The sequence below is a fragment of the Aspergillus multicolor genome, assembly GCF_047715735.1.
Source record: "Aspergillus multicolor strain CBS 133.54 unplaced genomic scaffold BDW74scaffold_3, whole genome shotgun sequence".
Taxonomy (NCBI): Eukaryota; Fungi; Ascomycota; class Eurotiomycetes; order Eurotiales; family Aspergillaceae; genus Aspergillus; species Aspergillus multicolor.
In genome coordinates, this window is record NW_027395954.1 from 2,020,675 (window position 1) to 2,043,465 (window position 22,791).

Genomic DNA, 22,791 nt, shown 5'->3' on the forward strand with positions numbered 1-22,791 from the left:
GAGGGTCGTCACTAGTAGTTAAAATAATCAAATGCTTGACTACATGGATGCCCACTCTGGCTAGACTGGATCATCGGAGCCCCAACTTCCCGAGATTCTTGTGCAAGTGAACAGTCATCCTGCAATCCTTCAAGATGGAGCCTGGCGATCGGGGATTTCCACCCCCGAGCCTGGATACCCTCCACCCTTTGCTGAACATTATTGTTCAACAACAGTCGAATAGTAGTTTAGTTGCCTGGTCACAGCCGAGGCTTGTCTCAGAAAATGTATACAGAGGACAAGCAGGTCATAACTTGGCGTCAGCCTTCCATTGTTTCCAGAACACCGGACCCTATCAGATCCCTTGCAAAACGGAGGATTTTGGACTCGGGGTCCTGTTTCGGATGATTACATTGATGGACTGAGTCACTGGTCTTATCATCTAGCGTCGCATAGAAGAGCTGCCTGAAGCAGATCCCCATTGCAGCTGTCATGTAGATAAGCTGGAGACGGTCCTTACTCTTAACTCCACGGAGCATACATGGTTGGACTACTTTCCTAGAACGTTACATCTGATTATCTTCGTTGCCTCGACAGTGGCTGGCTTCTCAACCGGGTTCACCCTTGCGATGTCCGTGCCCGAATTTTCCTCCAGGCAGAGCTTGATGCGAAATTGACGTCCGTTTTGGCGATCCTTGGTTACGCGGCCACAGTTCGTTCGCATCTTGGAGCCTGCTGGGTCCCTGATCCCGCGAAGGAAAACGGCGGAGAAGAACTGCTATTCTCGGTTTAGCGCATACTAAATGCTTGTTTGTATACTCCGTACAATGAAGAATTATGAAGCTCATAAGTCGCATCGCCTATCTATGGCTGTTGGTTTCGCGATCCTTAATCTCAAGTCTCGACGTCGAAACCCTGGCCTCCATTATTCAGCTATCTATGCCTACTACTCCGTACTTCATCTTTTGCCTGTTGGGGGCGTAGAAGTGGAGAGATGCGGCGCTAACTCCTAAGTCCGCGTTCCAAATATATTCTAAACGAATACGCTCGACACGTATTTCGTGTTCTCGCTTGCAAGGCGCCGCGGCCTCGGGCCTCCGAGTCTCCGAGAAGCGATTTGGTTCTAGAGTCTGTCTACTACGGGGGACTTGTCTGGAAAGTGCCATACTGCTGAGTGCTGACAAGTACACATCGAAGCAGCACTTTGTTGACTGCTGGATTCAAGGAGATATATAATACCATTATTATTCTACTCCGGAGCGCTCCTTCTACAAAACCTCCAAGTCTTCCTCTCAAATCTGGGTACGAGAGGGGCGAAAAGCATGTAACAAGGACCCTTCAGCCATCAAACTTGACCAGCGCTCAGTACCTCTAAGGTTGTCATTCAACCCCTCATAGCTGATATGTCTCCGGTTTCTGAAGCAAGGCCGCGTTGGATGGTTACCTATGAAATGGTATTCTGCAGCACGCCTGGTTCGCTGGATTGCCATGGAACTTGGAAGGCCTAACTGATCACACTCATATCAGTCTGACATGATCTTACAGTCTGACAGAGCTTGTACTACGCCAAATTTCAAGTCTGGCCACTCGCTTATGTGCAATGATTGTCCAAGCTCGGTTTTGAACCTACTCCGGAGTATGATCCTTGATCACAACCTCTTTTTAGATTCCTTGGACTGCTCCAAGCCTCTAAGTCAAATCGTCTCCCACTTGCCGAATGACCGTAGACAATGCCGCCAAATTCCCGGGATGTAATATTAATGTGTGAAGACCGGGAAGACCACAGGCTTGCAGGCGTGGACGGCCCATCATGTCACAACTAAGGTAGTCAAGGTGGCTTGAATGACTCGCGAGCCACGTAGTCAATCAGTTCTACCTACGTGGTTGCAAAAATGGCATCCTTGCGGGCATATGAGCGTATGAACATAACAAGTTATGAACCATAGAAGGTGGGCAAATGCTGTACCTGGCTCTAACTAATATGTCTGTGCTTGTCTGGCCCTAGTATCTGACTCTCTACCATATCTAGCCTACACGTAATTAAACTCTACCTGGCCCCGTGTTCATGCTGTAGACCATGCTCATAATATAGCACAGAAGGAAATAAATATAACTGAACAAGGACATAGTCGATAACCGACAGCATGGTTAGTATACGCAGTAGTTTTGGTCATCTATAGATGGTCCGGGTTATTCGAACAGGTGGGACTTGGCGACCGGCCAGAAAAGGTGTTCCTGCCTAAGGCATGAATAATCACATGGTCTTCGGAAGCGAAGCGCTAACCCTGTCCGCACCAAAAAATATCCACCGAACGAAAAGACCTGGAGACGGTCGACAACCTCACTACCGCCAGTCCATACACCCAGCTCGCCGTCGCGACACCCCATCAAGATGCCGGTTAGTGACATTCCACACCTTTGTCGCCATGCTGGATGAACCTGCTTTTCGTCCAGCCCGCTTTTCTCTATCCGCTCCGCCAGGATGACACACGAGGCGAAATGAGTGACCGCTGGCTAACGCAATCTCGTCCGTCGATATAGAGCCACAAGAGTTTCCGCACCAAGCAAAAGCTTGCCAAAGCTCAGAAGCAGAACCGTCCTATCCCCCAGTGGATTCGCCTCAGGACCGGTAACACCATTAGGTAAATACGATCCAGTCAACTACAACGAGCCCATCTGCCGGATCTTCGATCGGTGCGCAGAAGAGGAGAAACTACGTGGTCGGAAAGCAAGGATCTCGATCTATACGACAACGACTCGATAAAGGATGCTCTATGTCGCCCTTCGACTCGGCCGGATCAGATATTGTGGCAGGAAAATACTCGCGCGCAGCTGTCATGGGAAACCAGGCACAAGGCTCTTTAGAAGGAAATTGTAACTAACATGGTCTTCTCCGCAGATACAACGCTAAGCGACGACACTGGCGCAAGACCCGTCTCGGTATCTAAGCTCGTGCTTTTCTCCCCGACCGAGAAGTCAACACTTTGTTTTCCTGGGATCTTTTTCCGTTCAATCCAACTGTGATACACGTCCACACACAGCCGAAAAATCCTTCCAGACTCGCGATGCTTTAGTTTGTCAATAAGAAATCCATCTACGAGACCCGTCTTCACTTGCATACGATCGAATACCCGCTCCCCTTTATTCTGTCTTCTTCACAACCTTTCCCCTCGCCTCCGGCTCTCTACGTCAATATGCTCGGTACCATGATTCACCATCGGCAAGCGTAGCTCGTCTCTGAAACCTCGAGATGAGCGGTCGGACATATTCGATTTAGTGGCCAAGCGGGTTTGTGATGGCGGCTTCTCTCGATGGAATGGACTCTACTGCTTTCTTCTTGCAAGTCATTGTACGCGAGCTCTTTAGGAAACAAGAAAAGACACAAATCGAAAATCTGATGGGTAATGAGCATTGAACGGTATATCGAGCGCATGATGGTCGTAGACTCGCACACAGGGAGACTGAGTACATCTGATGTATCGGGCCAGTAGTAATACGATGGGATGGTTCTCCAAGTGCGTTATCAACTCATGGTCCAAGTTGGGACACGTCATTCCACGATCTCCTTGGTGCCCTAAGCTACGTACATCTAGCTTCGTAGTTAATTTGGATTTTAGACTCATGTTCATTTCTGGTCCATCTGTAGCAACAGCCATATTGCGCGCACTCTAGGCCAAGGCTTAGATGTGCTGTGTTCAGATAATGAAGTCATTGCTACCTTTCGAAATGCTCTCTTTCGTCCCAAGTAGTTTCATTAAGAGAAATACAATGTAAAGTGCAAGCTGCCATATGTTACAGGTCCGCTGCCGGAACAAAGACGAAAGGAAACTATAGTTGCTGAAGAGAAGAAGAATGGAGATCTATCGTGTGAAATTGTTATGCCAAGCAAAGAAATGGAATTTGAGATTGTGTAGTCTATCGGTCAATAACGGTGCAATAGGTCAATCCATAACTTGGCCAGATTAAGAAACACAGATGCAGCATTTGGGGGTAACGTAACCAGACTAAAGACGAATGACAAAAGGAAAGAAAACAAGACGAAACCGCTGAGTGCTAGTATCCCATAAACGCCGTAGAGCTAGACGACCCATTTTTGGTGGAATAGTTTGGGAACTAACTCATCGTGTGGTTGTCATTAGGGTCGTCTAGCGCTCCACATAGAGAGCAAAGGAAAACATGTCGAGATGAGGCGTTTAACGGCTAGAAGTGAGATGTTAGCAAACATAAGCGGAACCGGGATTTCGACTTTCGGGACTTACTCCTCAGCCCACTCGTTCTCACGGCGGATCTGGTCCTCCTCCTCGGGGGTGAAGTCGTTCTGGATGTTGAAGGTCTTGCGGATCTCCTCCGGGGACTTGCCCTTGATCATGTTGGCTACGGTCTTGCAACCAATATCAAGCAGAGGCTTGATGTCAAGGTAGTTGGCGGCCTATACCGAGCATGTTAGCGAACTGTCAAGTGTGTATATTGAACGGACAAGGACTATGCGTACCAAGATGATCTCGAACAACATCTCTTGGTCGACCTGCATAAACTTCTGGTCCCACTCCTCAATGTCCGTGGTCTTGCGGCGGGTGTCATCGTCATCACCGGTGCTGACGGGGTCGTTGCGGTGATGGGTGCACCATTCGATCACCTTGGTCAAGACGTTTTCAGAGACCTGGATTGAAAAAAAGTTAATTGGGGCTTGACTCAGGTTATGGTTTCAAGAATGTGACTCACGTTGGAGATGGGGATAGCTTCGGTAAAGGCACCTTCAGGCAGGTCGTCAAGCATGTTCTTGATGAGAACAGAGCGTGAGGCAACATCGATTGCTAGTGAGTGTTAGCACATCATGGAGACAACAAAAGCACTTGGAAGGGAAGCAATCCCGGGGAACACATACGAACTTCAATCTTCTTGCCGTCGTTGCTCTCCATCATGATGGTCTTCTCAGCCATTTTGAAAATTTGGGTTGCTGTGAATTGGCGTTAGTGCTGGAGTCTGGAGAATTGGAAGTGGTAGGTTGGATTGTGCAAGCTCTGAGGCGGGCCCTGGTCTTAAGGTACGAGGGGTCCAAAGGCGGGGAGCGGATGCTCTTGGTGGAATGGCTTGGGTGAATGACCTACCGAGTGCCAAAAAAAATAACTTGAAAAGTGACTGGATAGTGTTTGAAGAGTAGATTCACAAGATTTCAGAGAGTAGAGAGCTGCTGTGGATGAAGAAGGCACAGAGACGAGGGAAACGAGGACGTATAAGTAGGCAGACAGGAAGAAAGAGGCGCGCGGTGCAAGAAAGGAAGATACAAAGCCAGACTTAGTGCCGGGCAAGATGTCCGTCACTTTCATTGTCACTGCGCCTAGCAATCTCTTTATTTCCCTGAGCGCTCTTTCAGGCACCAGCCTCACACCATCAAAGACCTCTTTTGCCTAGTGTTTGTCTGCAAGAGTGGGGAGTTCTTTCTTCCTGGTGTTTGTCAATGGCTTCCAGACTTATTCCGCAATCCGGATGGCATGTTGTGCTTCAAAGGCAGCCTGAAATAGAAGGACTCTACTTTGTCCCCCCGATAAAGACCAGACATCGTCCATAATGAATTCTCAGAGTACTACAGTCGTATGCGGCCTGAATGCGGCTCTTGGTCCTCAGACAGTCCTTACTCACCTTATGAAAGAGCCACTTGGTCGCGATCCACTCGATTAGTTTTACGATCGAGTCTGGAACTCCCTATCCGCACTGAATTGAAATAGATCGATAGTTTGTCTTAGTGATATCATTCTCCAACGCGTCTTTCTCATCCACTCGCGGCCCTCCCTGAATCGCATGGCCCGGCTTTCAGTGCGTGTTCCTTTTTCTGCTTCTTTCTTTTCTTCGTCTTTGCTTTTATTTGGGTAAAACATCTGTTTTTCAAGCGTCTTCTTTTTTCTTCTCGAGATTCTTTGAGCTTCTTAGACCAGCGACCCGCGTCTCGGTGTCGCGACGTGATCATCATTGATCGGTTCCACGACGTCTTTGAAGGCAGCAGCATGTGCAAGACAAGAGTTGCACTTCGCATCTACCGCCATCTGTCTAATCATCCGTCTCCCAACAAGTCCAAACCATGTGGAGGCGAACATACTTGCTCCTCTTGTTGATTCGGGTCTACTTTGCGCTGAGCCCCAGCTACATCCACCCCGATGAGCATTTCCAGGGCCTCGAGGTTGTCGCAGGTAAGCGCTTTGTTTACAGAACCGTGTTCCGTCCCTGCTTTGGTGCGGCTTGGTCAGTTGACGATGCGACGGGGCGGCTGATGCTCCGCACACCACACCACATTATGCGCTCGACACTCGCTTTCTCTGGCTTCGCGATGCTTATGCGGTTTCAATTATAGGCAGGATTCTTTCATACCCGTCGCGATTACCATGGGAGTTTACCTCCGAGCGCCCGATCCGCAGCGTCTTCCCGCTATGGCCGATTTATGACGTCCCGATAAGCCTCCTGAAGTGGTTCTATACCGAGACTGGGAATGAAAGCCCCCCGGCGCAGCTGGTTTACTATGCTGTTCGTGGGGTCATGTTCTTACTGAGCTTCGTCTTGGAAGACTGGGCCGTGCACGAGTTGGTGCCTCTCCCGCGCCATCGGCGAGTAGCTCTGGCTTTGGTGGCATCCTCATATGTCACCTGGACTCATCAGACGCACACATTCTCTAACTCGCTCGAGACGCTGTTGGTTGCTTGGGGTCTAGTTTTGATCAACCGTATCATTGACAACAAGGTTCGAGATCCGAAATCTGCAAGGAGGCGACTGGCTAATAGTGGTAACAGCGCCGCTCCTCTCTGTTCTCCTGCGCTGTTCTATCATTTATCTGTGTGGCAGGCGTCTTCAACAGAATCACCTTTCCGGCTTTCCTAGTCATTCCAGGTCTTCAATTGTTACCGCATTTCTGGCGCAAGTGAGTCTCGCGTATAGTCCGCTTCTAGCTCTCCATGCTTATCAGTTTTTGCGCAGACCGTTATCCTTCTTGTCAATTATTAGCTTCGGTCTCATCTTCTTCTGCATTGCTGTCTTCATCGACACAACATTCTACAGACCGTCCACATCATTCAGAGATGTCTTGCGTTCGCCAGTAATCACACCGCTCAATAATCTCCTCTACAACACGGACAGCTCCAATTTGGCTCTCCATGGATTGCACCCTCACTATAACCACTTTTTAGTCAATCTGCCCCAACTTCTTGGCCCTGCACTGGTAACAATGGTTATGCAAGCCTATAACCAGCGCTCCATACCCTCCTGGATGAAGAATATCCGCGCAGCCTCCGCATTATCAGCCACCGCGATGCTGTCAATCTTCCCTCACCAGGAACCTCGGTTCTTAATACCCTGTGTGCCCCTGCTTCTCAGCTGCGTCCAAATCCGCAAGTCGCGCCTATTCTTGGCTGCTTGGGTGATATTCAATGCAGCCCTGGGGTTTTTGATGGGTGTATATCACCAAGGAGGTGTCGTGCCCACGCAACTCGCGGTCCCATCCATCATCTCGGCAACCACAGAGACGTGGCATGAGTCGGTAAAGGCACCACGGTCTCTAACTGCTACTGTAGTTTGGTGGAAGACATATTCTCCGCCATTGTGGCTACTAGGTGACAACTCTACCCTGCCTCTGGATGTGAACATCGATACCCGAGACTTCATGGGCAAGCCCGGGCCAGAAATGGTCAGTGAGCTTGAGAAACTGGTCCCTTCTTGCCCACTCAAGCAGAAACGCGGCGAGGTCCTAGAGTCAGACTCGGAACAATCTGATGTTGTCTTTGTGATCGCTCCCACATCCGTCACCTATCTGGAACAGTTCATGGCTCCGCAAAACTCTGAATCGAGTCTGGAACTTCTAGAGCTATGGACCTACAGAAAACATATTAGCCTGGATGACCTGGACTTTGGCACCGATGGTGTTCTGCCCACCCTAAAGCGGGTTATTGGGCGACGCGGGCTCGGAGTTTGGCTTGCGCAACGACCCGAGTGCCGTGACATCTACGGATAGCCTCCAAGCCTATCACCTGATTCATCCACCGTCAGTCGACCTTCAGTTAACCTTAACTAAGGTTGCAGATAGCCTTTGGGACAGTCTTCGCCTGACCACATCCATCCCACATTTATATGACCAGACTATTATTCTCCTTTCTTGACCATCTTCGCTTCTCTGTACATGTTTTTTCTCGCATCCCAACCTCCAGATCCTTCTATTTTTCGGGTTAAACTGGTCAGGACATTCATACAATATATATACCCTTATGTACCTCTCTTTCACGAATTCCCCGTCTATTTTAAAATTCTTTTCTTGGTCGGATTCAATGCGACAATACCCCCTCTTATTCTTAAAATATAGATAATTTGTTACGCTCGAGTATGTTGACATGATTAGAATTCAGAGTGAGTTTGAATATATCCCGCCCGGCTTTCAAGCCCTATCTCCGCGCCACTGGGCGGTCATGAAGCAATGCCGGCCTTCACATCTAGGTTAAGATCTAGTTGAGCCGATGTAGAACCAGTGGTTCAATCGGCCTGCAGATCTCTCCGATCAATCCAATTCGAAGGTAAATGATGGAATTGAGGGTCGGTGCTTTTTTAGCGGTGTCGCTGTATGCGCAAGTATATGTAATTTGGTTGGTTAAAGTACGTGGATATGATGGTTTCGAAACACAACTAGATGGTGGGAAGCCAGTGTTAAACGAATTGGTGGGGTCGATCCATTACGGAGAAGAAACATGAAATAATGTAAGCGGAATCGCGATACTCATTATGGGAGGGGAATAAATTGATAGAAGAGTAGCGGCACATCATGATTGACTAGAAGTTGGATAATCGTTTCATGCATCGTCACCATCGTCAGAGTTTTCAAACAGGTAGTTCGCGGCGAGCTCTTCGTTCTTGTCGCACGCGAAATAGGCCTGAATGACCAGGTCTCGCGAAAACCCAAGTCGGCAAAGCTAGGATATTATTAGCTGGAAAATGAAGTCCGTAGTTGGAAATAGCCATACCCTTTCGATCGCGTCTCGCTCCTCCTCTGTAACGTGGATCTGAGTCGCACCCTCAGGGAGCTCCGCATCGTCCTCTTCGCTCAACAACTGGAGGAACGCCTCTTCATTCTGTCCAATGAGTTGTGCGATCTGAGGATTGGCCTGGCCGATTTGTTGGAGGATAGGCTCCAGCATCTGAGGTTGCTGTTGAACCACCTGGCGAAGCTGCTGGAACGTTGGATGGTTGCGGAGGAATTCTAGCGACTGCGCTTCAGCACCAGACGCACCCCCAGCCCCGCCTCGACCTTCGGGGTTGCCAGCCTGCGCAGCGGCTTCAAAGAGGTTAACCGGTGCGTCTTCTCCGGATGCAGGTGTAGCTCCAGTAGCAGCGGGGGCTTGGGCAGCGGCAGGGGTAGCAGCGGCGGATCGTTGTTGTTGCTCCTGCTGGATGTTCTCCGGAATGCCCTAGTGCGCAAAGGACAAAAATTAGAAAAACTACGTCATAGGATGTAAAGGACAAAGGCCAACGATACTCACATTCAGAAGATATTCGATCGCCCGGTCTGGGTTGAAGAAAGCAGCCCTCATCGCACGGTTGATTTGGTCCCTCTCAAAGCCCATGCTCATCATCTGGTTGATCACTTCTTCGCTTTGCGAACCGCTCAGCAGCGCTGAGGGGTCATTAAAAGAAGCTGCAGGTGGCTGGGCGGTTCCGGATGAAGCGGGCGATGGGGTTGCTGGAACTGGCGCAGAGGCAGCTGAAGAAGATGTGTTTGCGGATGGAGCAGGGGCAGGAGGAGGCGCGGGAGTGGAGGTCACTGATTTCGCTGGTGTCGACGGACCCTGGGAGGACGGCTGAGTCTTGGGCTAGGCAAGTAAGTAACCAGTTATTACATTGGAGTGAAGGAGAGAGAGATTCACGTACCTTAGAGACCATGCAGACGATGAATCCCTTCTCCTCGATGTTGTAGAACTCGACAGTCTTGTCATCTTGAAGGATCTTGCCTGTCAAGTTGGTCGGACGTCAGACATGAACAATCAACACAATGCAGTTAAACAATCAACTGACCAGAGTAGATGAGTTTCAGCGAAGGCACATCCCATCCCTTCTCCGTGGAGATCTTCTCCTTCACCTGGCCAACCTAAATTCACTTAGCCCCGCATCGATGCTCGCTTCGAAGCTCGAACAAAGCGACTTACGGTCTCTGATGGTTCGGCATCAATCACGAACTTCTGTTGTTTTAGATCCTGAGAGTCAAGGATTAGCATGAAGTCTGACGACCCATGTGATTGACACAACAGAAAGTACTTACTCTGAATGTGAGCTTCATCTTGCGCCACCGGAGTAGATAGCTGGAAGTGGGGGAGGGGAGACGGAGAACTGAGAATGGGCAGTGCTAGGGCGGGGCGGAATAGGTTTTTATTAGCAGAGTTGGGGGGGATGCGAGCCTGGAAGGGAGAATAATGCAAGACTGCAAATGAGCCGAGAGGCAGCAACAAAGGTGATAAATTATGATGGCAGGCTGGCACAGACGAGATGGAGGGCAGGGAACTGCCAGAAGGCGGTCAGCCACTGAGTCCCGCCCTTCAGCCACACCCGGTCCGTTCACCAGCCATTCTCATCGGTGCCTGGATCTCAGCACTCCCACTCTTTTCCCTGGACTTACTTCAGGCAGTCACCGGCGGCGCTCAGCAGGCTTTAGCTCGTCTTCACTACTACCTACGGCGTGAACTGTGACGCATTAAGCCCCAGTCATTTAGCGGTAACAGCCTTGGGATCCTAATGCTCTCACCCGAACCCCTAGAGACTGGACACACTCCCTCGAACAGGTAGCCAAGTGAACAACAGCCTGTACCATCTGTCTGCCCTACTCTATAACGAAGTACGTGCGGAACACTCTGCGCGTTCTGGCGGTGTTCGTTGCAGTTCAGCATGTCCAGCACTTTTGCAAGAACTGTTCGCCAGGGCTTTGGCCGTCTTTTGATCAGAGAAAAGCGGACATATCCCGTAGATCGGTCACATAGATCATCTTGAAGTGGCGCAATATTGAATAGGATTTTTGAGTCCTACTATTTCGTCGTGTTGGCGCTCTCGGGACTCATTGAAATCATCGCTGCATCGCTTATCTTGGTCTACTCCGGACTAGAATACTTCAGTCTTTTCCCTGGCTAATTTGCTGACAGAAACGTCGGTGTTCATACCTTTGGGCTTTTCGAAGCTCATACCCAAACTGGCGGTAATTTGTCCACAAGCGTTTTACGGACACGTCACATTGTGGATCGGAGATTTATTGGTTCTAGAACTTCCAGCGCATCCCGTGTCTGATCAAGATCACAATTGGTGGTCATTATTCGAGACTTGCAAAGCATTGGGATTCGGCACGTCGAAAGTCTTGACAAATTGTTGACATTGGTCGTTGGCATGACCTATCCGATACAAGAACAGGTTCTTCAGACTGCAAGCAGCCAATCGCTGGCTCCATAGCATCGGAAGTACAAGCCTTAAACAAACAATTGCGGTCTAGACATGTCAGGCACGGGCACCTCTGCGGCCCTCGCATTTCTGTGTAGGATACATGGGCGTTCGATATGGTGCTTACTCAAGTGTCAGTAAGTGGCTCCAAGTGGCTGAGGACCTCGCTGCCAAACAAAAGTCGATTCTCGTGTGATCCAGATAGACGACCATGTGAGCAGCCGGGTGAGAGGACAAGGCCATCTTGATCTTATAACGTATCCGATCAATGTGCCGAATTGGTAAATCTCTAGGCATAACACATCGCCGCTGCTCGGCTTTTGACCGAAGACGTAGTCTGTCGTACTTTTGCCTCAGTGCTTGGTATTGACAGTTTATTCTGAGTCACTTGTAATAGTTGATATTATACTAGGCACAGGACCCTGGTCGTCTGTCAATTTTCATCCCCAAGTCTCCCGTCGTCCAATCCTTCCGTGTTCTTCTGGCGTTCTTTCCCCCAGACATACAAACCGCTCCTTCCCATCAACTCAACACCACGCGGCTACCATCGACTCTTATCCCATCCCTCCTACATCCTCGCTCTGACCTTCTGGGCTCTTTACTACCTCGAAAGCTCTTATCTTCACTGGTGCCGCGCCTTACGCCTTGCATACGGGAGCTTTTTTCCGAGAGCTCTTCCCGAACTGTATTATACATTCGAACGCGCGAACCCTTGGCCGTCCGTGCAGGACCTGTCCCATTCACCATGCGCAAGGCCTCCCCGGGCTGCCTGTTAGGAGGGGCCTCGTTGTTCTTGACAATCCTTGTCACCGTCCTTGATGGGGTGTGTTACGGATCATCTCAAGCCTTGACACCAGATAACTCTTTCATCGAGGCGGTCATTGTCAGTTTCAGCACTATCAGTTGCTCTGTGGTCCTTGCGTTGATACTGATCCTTGCAAATGATTCAAAGATTGATGCCAGGGTGCTCCGAGAGGGTTGGAGAGTGATCACTTACGGCACTGGCATCGGGTATCTCATCGTTGCCGCTGGGGTAACCGCAGGAGGGATAACGTGGAGCGCTTTGCAAGCTGTCGGCGAGGTGAAGAAGTCAAACACGAATCCGTCTCGACAAGCACTGTTTATTGCTCGTTGTGTCTTATGGGCAATCTCGGTTCTCTCCCAAGGAATGTTGTCCGGGGTTCTCTTGACCATCATCACGGACATTGACAGCCGCAATAAATGGCCGACTTTGATCTCGTACGAACTTAGCACTATCGCCACCAGCCGTTCAGACATACTCCAGAAAGGAACACCTTACGCACCCTCGTCTATTGCCGAATCCCAATGTCTATCCGTTGACACTATAACTCCTCACCAATCATCAGTTTCAAGGGAAATGTCCCGACGATCTATTCGTTATTCCGGCAGGACACTGATCCAATCAGACTCCAAGCCTAACTCATTCGATCTTGATTCCAGTGCCGTATCCTACCCGGAAAGTGCAACGACACGCACCAGGATAGGCCCTTGTTATGAAGGCCAAGCCGATGAAGACAACCAAAGCAGACCACAGCAACTCCAGCGGAGCACTTCACAAATCAAACGATCCCTTGACAGTGTAATGCTTCGCCCTTCGTCGACTTTGTCATCCTCCACGCTATCAGAAGCCACCAGACAGTCACCCTCCAAGCTGATGGTTCCTGATGAAAGCAACATACACCCGCTTTTTCGGTCTGGTACTCGGTCCCCTCCTCCGACAGCCACCCCAAGCACAATGGTGGTCGCCGCGCCAGATGCGGGTCAGACGATCACTGTGAAAACTCTGCAAAGAATGAGGTCGACACGCTCATTTGGGACTTATGCCTCGCGGAGGAAGTCTCCTCTGCTTGAGCAGACAGATCATCTCTTTGAGGACGCGGAGCATAGGGCAGGGTCAATCTCTAGTTATGCTAACAGCGAGCACACTTGATACAGCATGGCCGCCCACTCTGACGCACTATATAGATAGATCATATTTGTTATTTAGCGAACATACCAATAAATTCATGATTGCGCCAATAAAATTTCCGTGAATCAACTACGGCACGGTGATTTTAACCCGAACACTCTAGGCAGAATTCCACCACCCCGGCACGATGAAAAGATTAAGATGAACAGAAACCCCAAGCGTGTTTATAGAGTCCAATGTCCTGTTGCAGGGTGTTGCTTAATATTGGATGCAGATACGGTAATGGACCATGGTCCACTTCGATAAGCCCTAAGCGAACAAGTCCGCCCCCGAGGAACGGCTGGCCGAACCCCATGCGCAACCCCCGGTCGCCCAGCCAAGTAAAGTAACTAAAAATGAGGTCTTCGACGCTCTTAACTCTGAGGATAGGGCATCTCATCCTCCGGGCAAGGGCAATCTTGATGGAGTTCCCATTTTGGCGTATCTCGAGCTGGACGTTCAGAAGCAGGAAGAGCGGTTATGGGTGCGGCGTTACTCTACATAGTTAAATAGCGAATTAGAAGAAGTTGAGAGCTGTTCAAGAAAACGTACGAATTGTACAGCGGACGGCGGATCTACACTTGAAGAGGGGAACTTTAAGGACTGAGCCCGTCTCCCAGTTTCGGGGCTGGGGGCTCGAAATTGGTCAATCCACTTCTTTAGGGCACCTGGTCGAAGGCCGTATAAACTTCGAGTTTGTTCATGGACCGAGACCTAGCATATCAATATCTAGTACAACTTAGCTAGAGTAAAGCTTCAGAGCTTGGTGCAGGAACCATTCCCTCCTCGGCCCACCACCGCCTTGCATGCTGATACAGGACATCCGAAGCATCACCGTAGTAGGGACCAAAATGGATGTCATACAAGTCCTGATCCAGATCATCTAGGTGGCTAGCAGTCCACGGATATCACACCGTGCTGTGTAAATGTAGTGGCGGCAGTGCCACCTCAGTACGCTGCGTCTGCCAGTTCTGTTTCATCTTCAGAAATTTTGCCCAGGCGAGTTGTCGCTCGTGTTGCAGGCAGGCGGCCATGGATTGCGGAATTATATGCACAGCTTGTACTCGCGGGATCTGCCAGATGAACTTTGCAAGGCCTGGTTCGAACCTTTGGTGATACTGTGCTAATTTGTCGCGATGGTCTGAAAGGCGCTGCTCCAGGCGCTGCTGCTGCTGCTCAAAGAAGCTCAAGTTGAATTCTGGGCTCCTGATCCCGGTATCGTCAACTGTTTCCGCATCTGTCTGTTGCTTGGGCTTGTAGCATTTCAACATTTCGCCTAGCGCACCAGTGGCAGGCATGTCGGTACGGATCCCGTCCGTGTATGAGAGGAGCGGAATCAGAGCATCAATTTCCTCCGCGGGCAAATAGCAGAGCTCCCCGGCAATGCCCTTGCTGTCGTCGGCGGTGCACCATGGGTGCTGAGCAGGTCCGCTGTGTTCGAAATTCCGCCAGGGCCAAAGATTATTTCCTTCCCATTGGACGATCTGAAGCTCCTTCAGGTTGGGAAAGAGTCGAAGAGCGAGTGCAAGCGTTGGGCATGAATCGTGAAGTTCCCAAGGGAATAAAAACCCTCCGCTCGCGCCAAGTGCCAGTTTTTGTGTTCTCTTCAGATCTTTCGAATGAAATTGCACGAGGATAGTCCACGGACGCCCCGTGAGTATCAAAGCCTCCCCCGTCCTGGTCCACAAACAGCACGTCCCTATCAAAATTGAACCATGTCCCTGGACCATTCGTGCGAGTTTCAAATGCGAGCGAATACCCCCATCGCATCAAAACCATCCGAGATTCACGGCAGACGTGAAGAAATGGCGGTACAGGCGTTCTGCTATACAGCCGATTTTCGCGCATAATCTGGTAGGCCACCCATGGATAGTCATGGAGCCATCTCAGCGGGATCTCCGGCGTCGACCTCGTCGGTTCCCAGGGTTGACGTGGTCCACCCCAACTACTCGTCACTCCGAACGACTCTAGAGTTAATTGACTGGCAGGCCCGGGTATACTGCGGCGCCATACCGGTGCAAAGTGAACTAGGTCCGGATGTATGCGAATGTCCAACCGTTGCGTGTACTGTTCTTCAAAGCTCTGTTCGCTTTGAGCATCTTCCTGGATGCGCACAACACGGGGCGGGTTGCGAGCATGTAAATTTCTCGTCGGATCTCTGGCGGGAGGAGGCCAAACGCATGAAAGGTTGTCGAGGCCATTCTGATGTAAGAATGGAGATCTTAATAGATCGTTTGTGAGGCCGAGGGTTTGAGTCCGAATTGACGCGCCACGCTGCTTTGGGAAGGAACTGACCGCGGCCGGGCCCATAAGGCAGAAGGTATCAGGTACCGAATGTATATGGCACGAAAGAGAAGCAAAGATCAAGCATAAAAACAGCACATGGACGGATTGACTCACAGGTTATTGAGAGGACTACACCAGGCAGCTCGAATTCCGCAGCTTGAAAAACAAGGTAAAGCAAGCTCAAATTGAACAAAAGAGAAAAGGTAGATTAGAATACATGCCCCAAAATCTTCAGCGATATTTGTCCATCGCCCCTCGCCTCGGGACCGGTTCCATATCTCCCATAAGCGCAAACAGGGGAGTGAGAAACAGAGTCTATACCGCAACAAAAGACCCCCATGAGCGAGTGTACAGGCTCTATGAGTGGAGCAGGATGTGGAATAACAGAACAAGCGGCTCATTTTTGTGGGTCAATATAGAAACACGGTCCCTCTAATCTTAACATAACAGGGAGATTCATCTAAACACAAACCTTACTCTCTCGAAGGTTTCCATCACTCAACCACCAACATCGAAACTGATATACACCTATTTAACCAATGATGAGGGTCTCCTCGTCGGGAAAGTTGTACTGGGGAACCTCGAGGTTCAAAGGGGCAGGACCCTTTCGGATACGGCCGGAGATATCGTAGTGGGAACCGTGGCAGGGGCAGAACCAGCCGCCGTAGTCACCGGACTCACCGATGGGGACACAACCAAGGTGAGTGCAGACACCTAAAGAAGTCGAACGATCAGTTGTTGCTGGAAGAAATGCGGAGGGGATCTTACCAAGCATGACAAGCCACTCGGCCTTCTGGACACGCTCCTCGTCGGCCTGGGGGTCACGGAGGGACTTCCAGTCGTAATCCTGAGCCTCCTTGATCTCGTCCTGGGTACGGTGACGGATGAACACGGGCTTGCCACGCCACTTGATGATGACCTATTGAATCCCACGTTAGTCGCAATGCGTGCTAACTCAACCTAACAACTCCTTAGCTGAAGTATAAACGTACGTTCTTGCCCTCGGGAATCGTGGCCAGCCCGATTTCAACCTTGGCCTGGGCGAGGACGTCGGCGGAGGCCGACATGTTGACAAGGAAGTCTATCGCAAAAGTCATACGTCAGCCTAAACTTCCGCGAGACAGCCGGCCGCTTGATGGTTCTACGAAGCCAATTCAAGAGTCCTCGGTATCCAGGCTCCATTTCCTCCAATATATCACATCGTTCAGGAACACCTACCCTGAACAGTAGCCTTAGCACCAACAGCAGAGGCCAGGCCCATAGTACCAGCGACGAAGTAGGAGAAGACCTGGTTAGATCGGGGAGCCTTCTTGGAGGAGTATTTGCTGAAGTCAGGGACCTTCAGAGTGTCCTTGGCGGTAAATGGGCTGTCAAAGCTCGAGCTGTACCGTTGCTGGGAGGCGACGACGGCGCGGGAAGTTGTGGACAGCTGCTGACGGGCGCAAGCGCGCAGCAGAGAGCCGGAAGCGAAGGAGAGAGCCATGGCGAAAGAGCAATTGCGGATCAATTGCAAGAAGAACGACCGATGAGGGCGGGGAGGAGGGTGATTGGGACGTTACGGCGTAAAGAGGAGCGGATGAGGAATTCTGAGGTTGAAGCCGACGGACTCCCGAAGATGAAATATACTCGGCCTCTGATTGGATGCGGCACACCCGTAGTTAGTCACGTGACTACCTATAGAGTACCACGGTCTACGTCAGGCGTACCCCGTCAGGCGCTCTCGAGTCAAGATATTATAAACATACTTCGAGGTCAATAAACTCTTGGTTCAAACACGATCCCTTTCTATCGTTCAATGTTATTCTGGTATTTGTCATGATGGCCGGGGTTGCTGATAATGGCTAGTGCAGCCGTCATACGATTTCATGTTATCGAACCATAAACTTGATTATGCCAACAGAGTATACAACTCAATGCGCCCAAACCCCAAACTCCTGAACAACTCCTGAAGCGTGCTCCCAGTTTTCTATTCTCCAAAGCAATCAACTATCGGCCATCTCCACGTCTTCATCCTTCGACTGCGCATCACCCGGCTCTTCCACCAGCATCCCAACAGTAGGAGGTCTGGAGCCCCGAGGCAGTAATGATTCCTTATTCTCATTTGGGCTCTCCTTATCCATCTCGGGTACCGGCGGTAGGGCTCCGTTCAGCGTGCGTTGTCCCTTCTCGATCTCAAGGTCCTTGTCCGATTCCTTCGCTCGCTTCTCCTTGAACTGTTTATACGTTGTCGTCTTCGGTATGACATCGGCGAGGAACTCTAAATTGTCTATTCGTGAAACTGCGGTCGCTATAACCGACAGTATAAGCATTTCCCAGGACACCTTGCTGTAGATCCACCTACCTAGGTCTTTATACTGAATGGTTTTCCGCGGTTTCCGTTCTGACTTGACGACATTATGCCCTTGTTCCGTGAGGTATTGTATGAAAAGTTCCTAGAAATGGTTCAGCCGATGCCCAAGGCGAAGGGGGAAAGCCACATACAGTAGCCATTGCGACGACAAATGTCGCGTTGTTGGAGCATTGCACAATATCGTCGTCTAGCTGGATGATCTTCTTTATACGCGAGACTGTTTAGCATTAGTAGGGGCCATCTTATGATAGAACGAACGTATATAAAGCGTACTAGGAAGGGAACTCTGGCCTGTGATCTCCGGCGACGCATCGGACACGGACACTGGCTTGCTATCTTTGGTGGGCATTGCGATATGACTGACGGATGAAGGATGGTAGTATGAACAAGATGTAAAAGTGCGATGTTGGACGAGTTTGAATGTTCCAAAAGGCGTACGCTCTGATTCAAGAATCGGGTGATGAAAGAAGAGGCTCTGGCGCGTCCCGCATTCGATATCGCGTGGCGGGCAATGGGTTGAACACGCAATTCGTGGTGTTGACTAGAGTGCTTTGCTGTCGGTATAATCGCGATGTGGCCAAAATGTCTCCAGTACTTCCGTCTCTTATCCTAAAGTATCAAGGACCGACTAAAATATTGTCCAGCTCTCACCAAATCGCCGTCTTTGAAACTGACTTGACGCGATAAGAGTCTCGACTTTCCTTATCTCACGTGGTTCCGCGTATCCAATAATGACGCCCGGTCGACGGCTCCGGAGGTGCAGCTGTCACTTCAAGATAGCTATGCTCGCTCGCTGCAGCTCGACTAGGCGATGAGCTCAATACCTGCCTCATCGGCCCCGTTTCCCCCCCTTCTTTCCCCGTCCGTTCAGCCCGAGCGTCGCCTCTGGAGGAGTTTCTCGGGGTTATCGGCCTCGTCGCAACCACGCTCGCCCACCGGCAATGGTCAGGCTCCTGTGATCACGGAGGAAATCAGCGAGATCAAACGATACGAAGACTTTACGACTATTGACTGGGTCCAGGATGCTGTGCATGAGCAAGCGCGGCGGCGGATGAAGCGACAGGAGGGCTCGGGATTTTGGGATAAAGAAGGCATTTTCAAATGGAGACATAAAGTACGAGAGTCTTATGACGCTGGACAGGCCTGGCTTGTCATAACGATTGTCGGGGCAGCAATTGGACTGATTGCGGCTGTCCTAAATATTATTACCGAGTGGTTGTCGGACATTAAATTGGGATACTGTACGACGGCATTTTATCTCAATCAACAGTTCTGTTGCTGGGGCGCCGAAGGGGGTACGCTCAGTTGCTGTGAGATGCTAGATGACATGCTGACTTTCTATTTTGTCAGGATGTCCCGAGTGGAGGGACTGGACTTCATACTGGGTTGTGAACTACGTCCTCTACATCTTTTATGCGGTATGTCGACTCTCCTCGCCCCCGTGCTGTACAATCGCTAAGTGCGTTAGGTTCTTTTCGCATTCATAGCTGCAAAACTAGTCAAGTCGTTTGCGCCGTATGCCGCCGGGTCGGGTATCTCCGAGATAAAATGCATCATCGCCGGGTTTGTGATGAAAGGCTTCCTGGGCGGATGGACACTCTTGATCAAGTCAATTGCGCTTCCGCTGGCTATCGCATCTGGGCTGTCAGTAGGTAAAGAAGGACCAAGCGTTCACTTTGCCGTCTGTGCTGGAAACGTCATCTCGCGGTTTTTCACCAAGTACAAGCGAAGTGCATCGAAAACCAGAGAAGTTTTGACCGCAACGGCAGCAGCTGGCGTTGCCGTTGCTTTTGGAAGTCCAATTGGTGGCGTATTATTCTCTCTTGAGGTACATGGTTATTTTTGAGCCCGAAAGCAAAAAGCTGACCTAGCGCAGGAAGTCGCTTCCTATTTTCCATTAAAGACTCTATGGCGGAGCTATTTCTGTGCTCTGGTTGCGACTGGAGTGCTGTCCGTATGTACCTCCTCCGCCCATATGAATCTAAACTAACGCTGCATAGGTGATGAACCCTTTCAGAACTGGTCAACTTGTCATGTTTCAGGTGCAGTATGACCGGACATGGCACTTTTTCGAGCTCATATTTTTCATCATAATTGGCATATTTGGTGGGTTGTACGGAGCACTGGTGATCAAGTGGAATCTCCGCGTCCAGGCATTTAGAAAGAAATACCTTTCCCAACATGCTGTGGTGGAATCGGTGATCCTTGCTGCTATCACGGCAGTAATCTGTTTTCCGAACATGTTCTTGAAAATCAACATGACAGAAATGATGGAAATCCTGTTCCAGGAGTGCGAAGGAGAGCATGACTATCACGGGCTATGCGAGTGAGTGCTCTATACCCACTATGTTGTCGTTGCTAATGAAGTAGATCCAAGTATCGCTGGTCAATGGTCTTCTCGTTGGCTACTGCCACAATCCTGCGGGTATTCCTGGTCATCATATCATATGGTTGCAAGGTGCCGGCTGGCATTTTTGTCCCCTCTATGGCGATTGGAGCGTCTTTTGGCCGCATGGTTGGTATCATGGTCCAAGCATTGCATGAATCATTTCCAGATTCGAGGTTCTTCGCAGCTTGTGAGCCGGACCTTCCTTGTGTTACGCCAGGGACTTACGCATTTCTCGGCGCGGGCGCGGCTTTAAGTGGAATCATGCATTTGACCATCTCGGTCACTGTAATCATGTTCGAGCTAACAGGGGCTCTGACCTATATTCTTCCAACCATGGTAGGAAATCCAGCCTCCTTATCCTGACACTTTACTGACAAGTCTAGATCGTGGTTGGCGTCACAAAAGCCGTTGGAGATCGTTTTGGAAACGGCGGCATAGCTGACCGCATGATCTGGGCCAATGGGTTTCCATTCCTTGATAATAAAGAGGACCACGTCTTCAATGTCCCCGTTTCGCATGCCATGACGAGCGACCCGGTATCGCTTCCTGCGTCTGACTTCCCAGTACGTGAAGCGGAGCACCTTCTGAACGATAACAAATTCCAAGGCTTCCCAATCGTGGAAGACCGCTCGAGTAAAATCCTAGTTGGGTACATTGGCCGCACAGAGTTGCGTTACGCTATCGATCGAGCTAGAAGGGAAGGCATGCTCTCTCCGAATGCTCAATGCGTATTTACCAGGGAAGCAGTGGAAGCTTCAGTGGCTCGCCGCGCATCTTCCACTTTTCAGCGTACCCATTTAACACCGAGCACTTTTGATAATATTGAGACCACTTCCGGAGCAAACTTCGTGGACTTTAGCAGGTACATCGATCATACCCCATTGACAGTTCACCCACGTCTGCCGCTGGAAACCGTCATGGAGATTTTCAAGAAAATGGGCCCTCGAGTCATCTTGGTTGAGCATCGTGGCCGACTCACGGGACTCGTCACAGTCAAGGACTGCCTCAAGTACCAGTTCAAGGTCGAGGCCGAGGAGCAAGCACTAGCTGCAACGCACCAACCGGAGCTTCCCCTTGGTGCTTACCAGGCGAAGGACAATGATACGCTTGAAGAACGTATCTGGAATTTCATGCAGAAAATCGGGTCTAAGTTTTCCAAGAACTCTGGACGACCACGAGATGTCCGGCCCATCCCGCAACAGGATAGATCCTCAACAGGTCCGGGGCCGGAAGAAGACACTGACGACGGCATGGTCGAATTGGAAGAAAGACCTTAATGTTAGATTTGGTTGTATAGTATACGAATAGACGAACGTTCATCTAACTTTTCCTATTGTTCTCCTTTTGGTTTGCATATAAAGTTTACCTGTTTTTTATAGCGAATACCGCCATCATCTATAGTACTGCGTAAGCATTGATGCTAAAAAATGGACCATATCCGTATCTCTCAATAACTGCCTTGTATGGTATGGAAAGCGTCCTAAAGTGCAGATAGCCGGGAATTGTAGTGTCTAATTATACGTAGGGCAGAAAATGCATATTGTCACACTGGATCTTTCCTTCCCATCCTAGCCATAACCAGGAAGTAAGTAAGTAGGCTGTCTGAGTTAAGAAGACTCCTCCCTCATCCCAACAAGAATACACCCACCTCCCATCATCCCCGCGCCCAACCACCACAGCCCACCAACCTTCTCCCGAAACACAATCATACCCAGCAGCGCCGTGACGAGGAAATTCGCCGAGGTATTGGTAATGGACACCTTGGTCGTGGACGGCGCCGCCGTCAACGCGCGCGTGAAGAGCGCCCACATGATCACGTTGCACAGAACGTTAAGACCAAGACAGATCTAGTCATCTTGTTAGAATTTACGAGATTACACTTAGGATGGAGCCGTTGTTTGTGTGGGAAGCAACTCACCCCTCTCACGATCAACATGAAGACGGGATGGCCGTCGGCGCCGCCCGCAGCGCCGAAAAGAGATAGGACTGCATTTGCAAAGCTTGTTGTTTGCTCGTCCGTTGTTCTGTATTCGACGTGTTATTTTGCTCCCTATACCACGAGGATCTAGATTGTGGAACATACAGTTTTGCGAAGAGGCCGTTCAACGCGGCGAATGCGCCTGAGGCGATGGCGAGAAGGATCCACCGTGGTTTTGGCTGGGGCTGTGATTGGACTTGCGGTGTTGATGAAGGCATTTTTTGAGGCGAGATGGGTTGTACCACGATGTATGGATTGGGTATGTTGTGTTAGAGTAGGTGAGGATTGGTGGTTATGACGAGGCTCTGCCAAGTATCGCGGTTCTGGCCGTGGTCTCAATCGACTGCGCCGATCATTCATATATACTTCTTCCCAATCATAAGCCTAGCATGTTTCGA

General features: G+C 50.2%; 11 protein-coding genes across 11 annotated transcripts; 4 read left to right on the forward strand and 7 right to left on the reverse strand.

Moving 5' to 3' along the window:
* The first annotated feature begins 2,312 nt into the window (after positions 1 to 2,312).
* BDW74DRAFT_146663 (eL39 family ribosomal protein) lies at positions 2,313 to 3,618 on the forward strand. Its single transcript, XM_073723395.1, has 3 exons — positions 2,313 to 2,377; positions 2,521 to 2,621; positions 2,879 to 3,618. The coding sequence occupies exons 1-3, from the start codon at positions 2,372 to 2,374 to the stop codon at positions 2,925 to 2,927; spliced, it is 156 nt and encodes a 51-aa protein (XP_073588202.1). The 5' UTR covers positions 2,313 to 2,371; the 3' UTR covers positions 2,928 to 3,618.
* Positions 3,619 to 4,234: 616 nt separating this feature from the next.
* skpA (SCF ubiquitin ligase subunit skpA) lies at positions 4,235 to 4,919 on the reverse strand (the record flags this gene model as incomplete). The annotated part of the gene is made up of 4 exons (XM_073728085.1): positions 4,235 to 4,408; positions 4,472 to 4,639; positions 4,702 to 4,793; positions 4,865 to 4,919. The coding sequence occupies 4 exons, from the start codon at positions 4,917 to 4,919 to the stop codon at positions 4,235 to 4,237; spliced, it is 489 nt and encodes a 162-aa protein (XP_073588203.1).
* A 1,136-nt stretch (positions 4,920 to 6,055) lies between these two features.
* Positions 6,056 to 7,972, forward strand: smp3 (glycosylphosphatidylinositol-alpha 1,2 mannosyltransferase smp3; the record flags this gene model as incomplete). Its single annotated transcript, XM_073728086.1, has 4 exons — positions 6,056 to 6,164; positions 6,326 to 6,708; positions 6,759 to 6,886; positions 6,943 to 7,972. The coding sequence occupies 4 exons, from the start codon at positions 6,056 to 6,058 to the stop codon at positions 7,970 to 7,972; spliced, it is 1,650 nt and encodes a 549-aa protein (XP_073588204.1).
* A 777-nt stretch (positions 7,973 to 8,749) lies between these two features.
* BDW74DRAFT_82195 (putative UV excision repair protein (RadW)) lies at positions 8,750 to 10,450 on the reverse strand. The gene is made up of 7 exons (XM_073733822.1): positions 10,262 to 10,450; positions 10,149 to 10,196; positions 10,018 to 10,090; positions 9,874 to 9,953; positions 9,486 to 9,815; positions 8,970 to 9,413; positions 8,750 to 8,918 (listed from the first exon to the last, which is right to left on the reverse strand). Exons 1-7 carry the CDS (start codon positions 10,277 to 10,279, stop codon positions 8,799 to 8,801), a joined length of 1,113 nt encoding a protein of 370 aa, XP_073588205.1. The 5' UTR covers positions 10,280 to 10,450; the 3' UTR covers positions 8,750 to 8,798.
* Positions 10,451 to 10,551: 101 nt separating this feature from the next.
* BDW74DRAFT_146673 (uncharacterized protein) lies at positions 10,552 to 12,056 on the reverse strand (the record flags this gene model as incomplete). Its single annotated transcript, XM_073723396.1, has 1 exon — positions 10,552 to 12,056. A coding segment is annotated over exon 1 (215 nt), but the record flags the coding sequence as incomplete, so codon positions are not given.
* A 59-nt stretch (positions 12,057 to 12,115) lies between these two features.
* BDW74DRAFT_146674 (uncharacterized protein) lies at positions 12,116 to 13,719 on the forward strand. The gene has a single exon (XM_073723397.1). It carries the CDS (start codon positions 12,167 to 12,169, stop codon positions 13,370 to 13,372), a length of 1,206 nt encoding a protein of 401 aa, XP_073588207.1. The 5' UTR covers positions 12,116 to 12,166; the 3' UTR covers positions 13,373 to 13,719.
* A 579-nt stretch (positions 13,720 to 14,298) lies between these two features.
* Positions 14,299 to 15,591, reverse strand: BDW74DRAFT_174685 (uncharacterized protein; the record flags this gene model as incomplete). Its single annotated transcript, XM_073728087.1, has 2 exons — positions 14,299 to 15,067; positions 15,506 to 15,591. The coding sequence occupies 2 exons, from the start codon at positions 15,589 to 15,591 to the stop codon at positions 14,299 to 14,301; spliced, it is 855 nt and encodes a 284-aa protein (XP_073588208.1).
* Positions 15,592 to 15,782: 191 nt separating this feature from the next.
* On the reverse strand, positions 15,783 to 17,420 carry rip1 (ubiquinol--cytochrome-c reductase catalytic subunit RIP1). The gene is made up of 4 exons (XM_073723398.1): positions 16,895 to 17,420; positions 16,669 to 16,757; positions 16,445 to 16,595; positions 15,783 to 16,390 (listed from the first exon to the last, which is right to left on the reverse strand). Exons 1-4 carry the CDS (start codon positions 17,157 to 17,159, stop codon positions 16,209 to 16,211), a joined length of 687 nt encoding a protein of 228 aa, XP_073588209.1. The 5' UTR covers positions 17,160 to 17,420; the 3' UTR covers positions 15,783 to 16,208.
* A 22-nt stretch (positions 17,421 to 17,442) lies between these two features.
* BDW74DRAFT_82446 (histone-fold domain-containing protein) lies at positions 17,443 to 18,606 on the reverse strand. The gene is made up of 4 exons (XM_073733823.1): positions 18,300 to 18,606; positions 18,158 to 18,243; positions 18,018 to 18,108; positions 17,443 to 17,963 (listed from the first exon to the last, which is right to left on the reverse strand). The coding sequence occupies exons 1-4, from the start codon at positions 18,373 to 18,375 to the stop codon at positions 17,659 to 17,661; spliced, it is 558 nt and encodes a 185-aa protein (XP_073588210.1). The 5' UTR covers positions 18,376 to 18,606; the 3' UTR covers positions 17,443 to 17,658.
* Positions 18,412 to 22,029, forward strand: BDW74DRAFT_82531 (chloride channel protein). The gene is made up of 7 exons (XM_073733825.1): positions 18,412 to 19,321; positions 19,377 to 19,444; positions 19,495 to 19,854; positions 19,903 to 19,980; positions 20,027 to 20,352; positions 20,397 to 20,751; positions 20,799 to 22,029. Exons 1-7 carry the CDS (start codon positions 18,838 to 18,840, stop codon positions 21,690 to 21,692), a joined length of 2,565 nt encoding a protein of 854 aa, XP_073588211.1. The 5' UTR covers positions 18,412 to 18,837; the 3' UTR covers positions 21,693 to 22,029.
* BDW74DRAFT_82617 (uncharacterized protein) lies at positions 21,858 to 22,766 on the reverse strand. Its single transcript, XM_073733826.1, has 3 exons — positions 22,499 to 22,766; positions 22,334 to 22,439; positions 21,858 to 22,262 (listed from the first exon to the last, which is right to left on the reverse strand). Exons 1-3 carry the CDS (start codon positions 22,609 to 22,611, stop codon positions 22,023 to 22,025), a joined length of 459 nt encoding a protein of 152 aa, XP_073588212.1. The 5' UTR covers positions 22,612 to 22,766; the 3' UTR covers positions 21,858 to 22,022.
* Between the last annotated feature and the right edge of the window lie 25 nt (positions 22,767 to 22,791).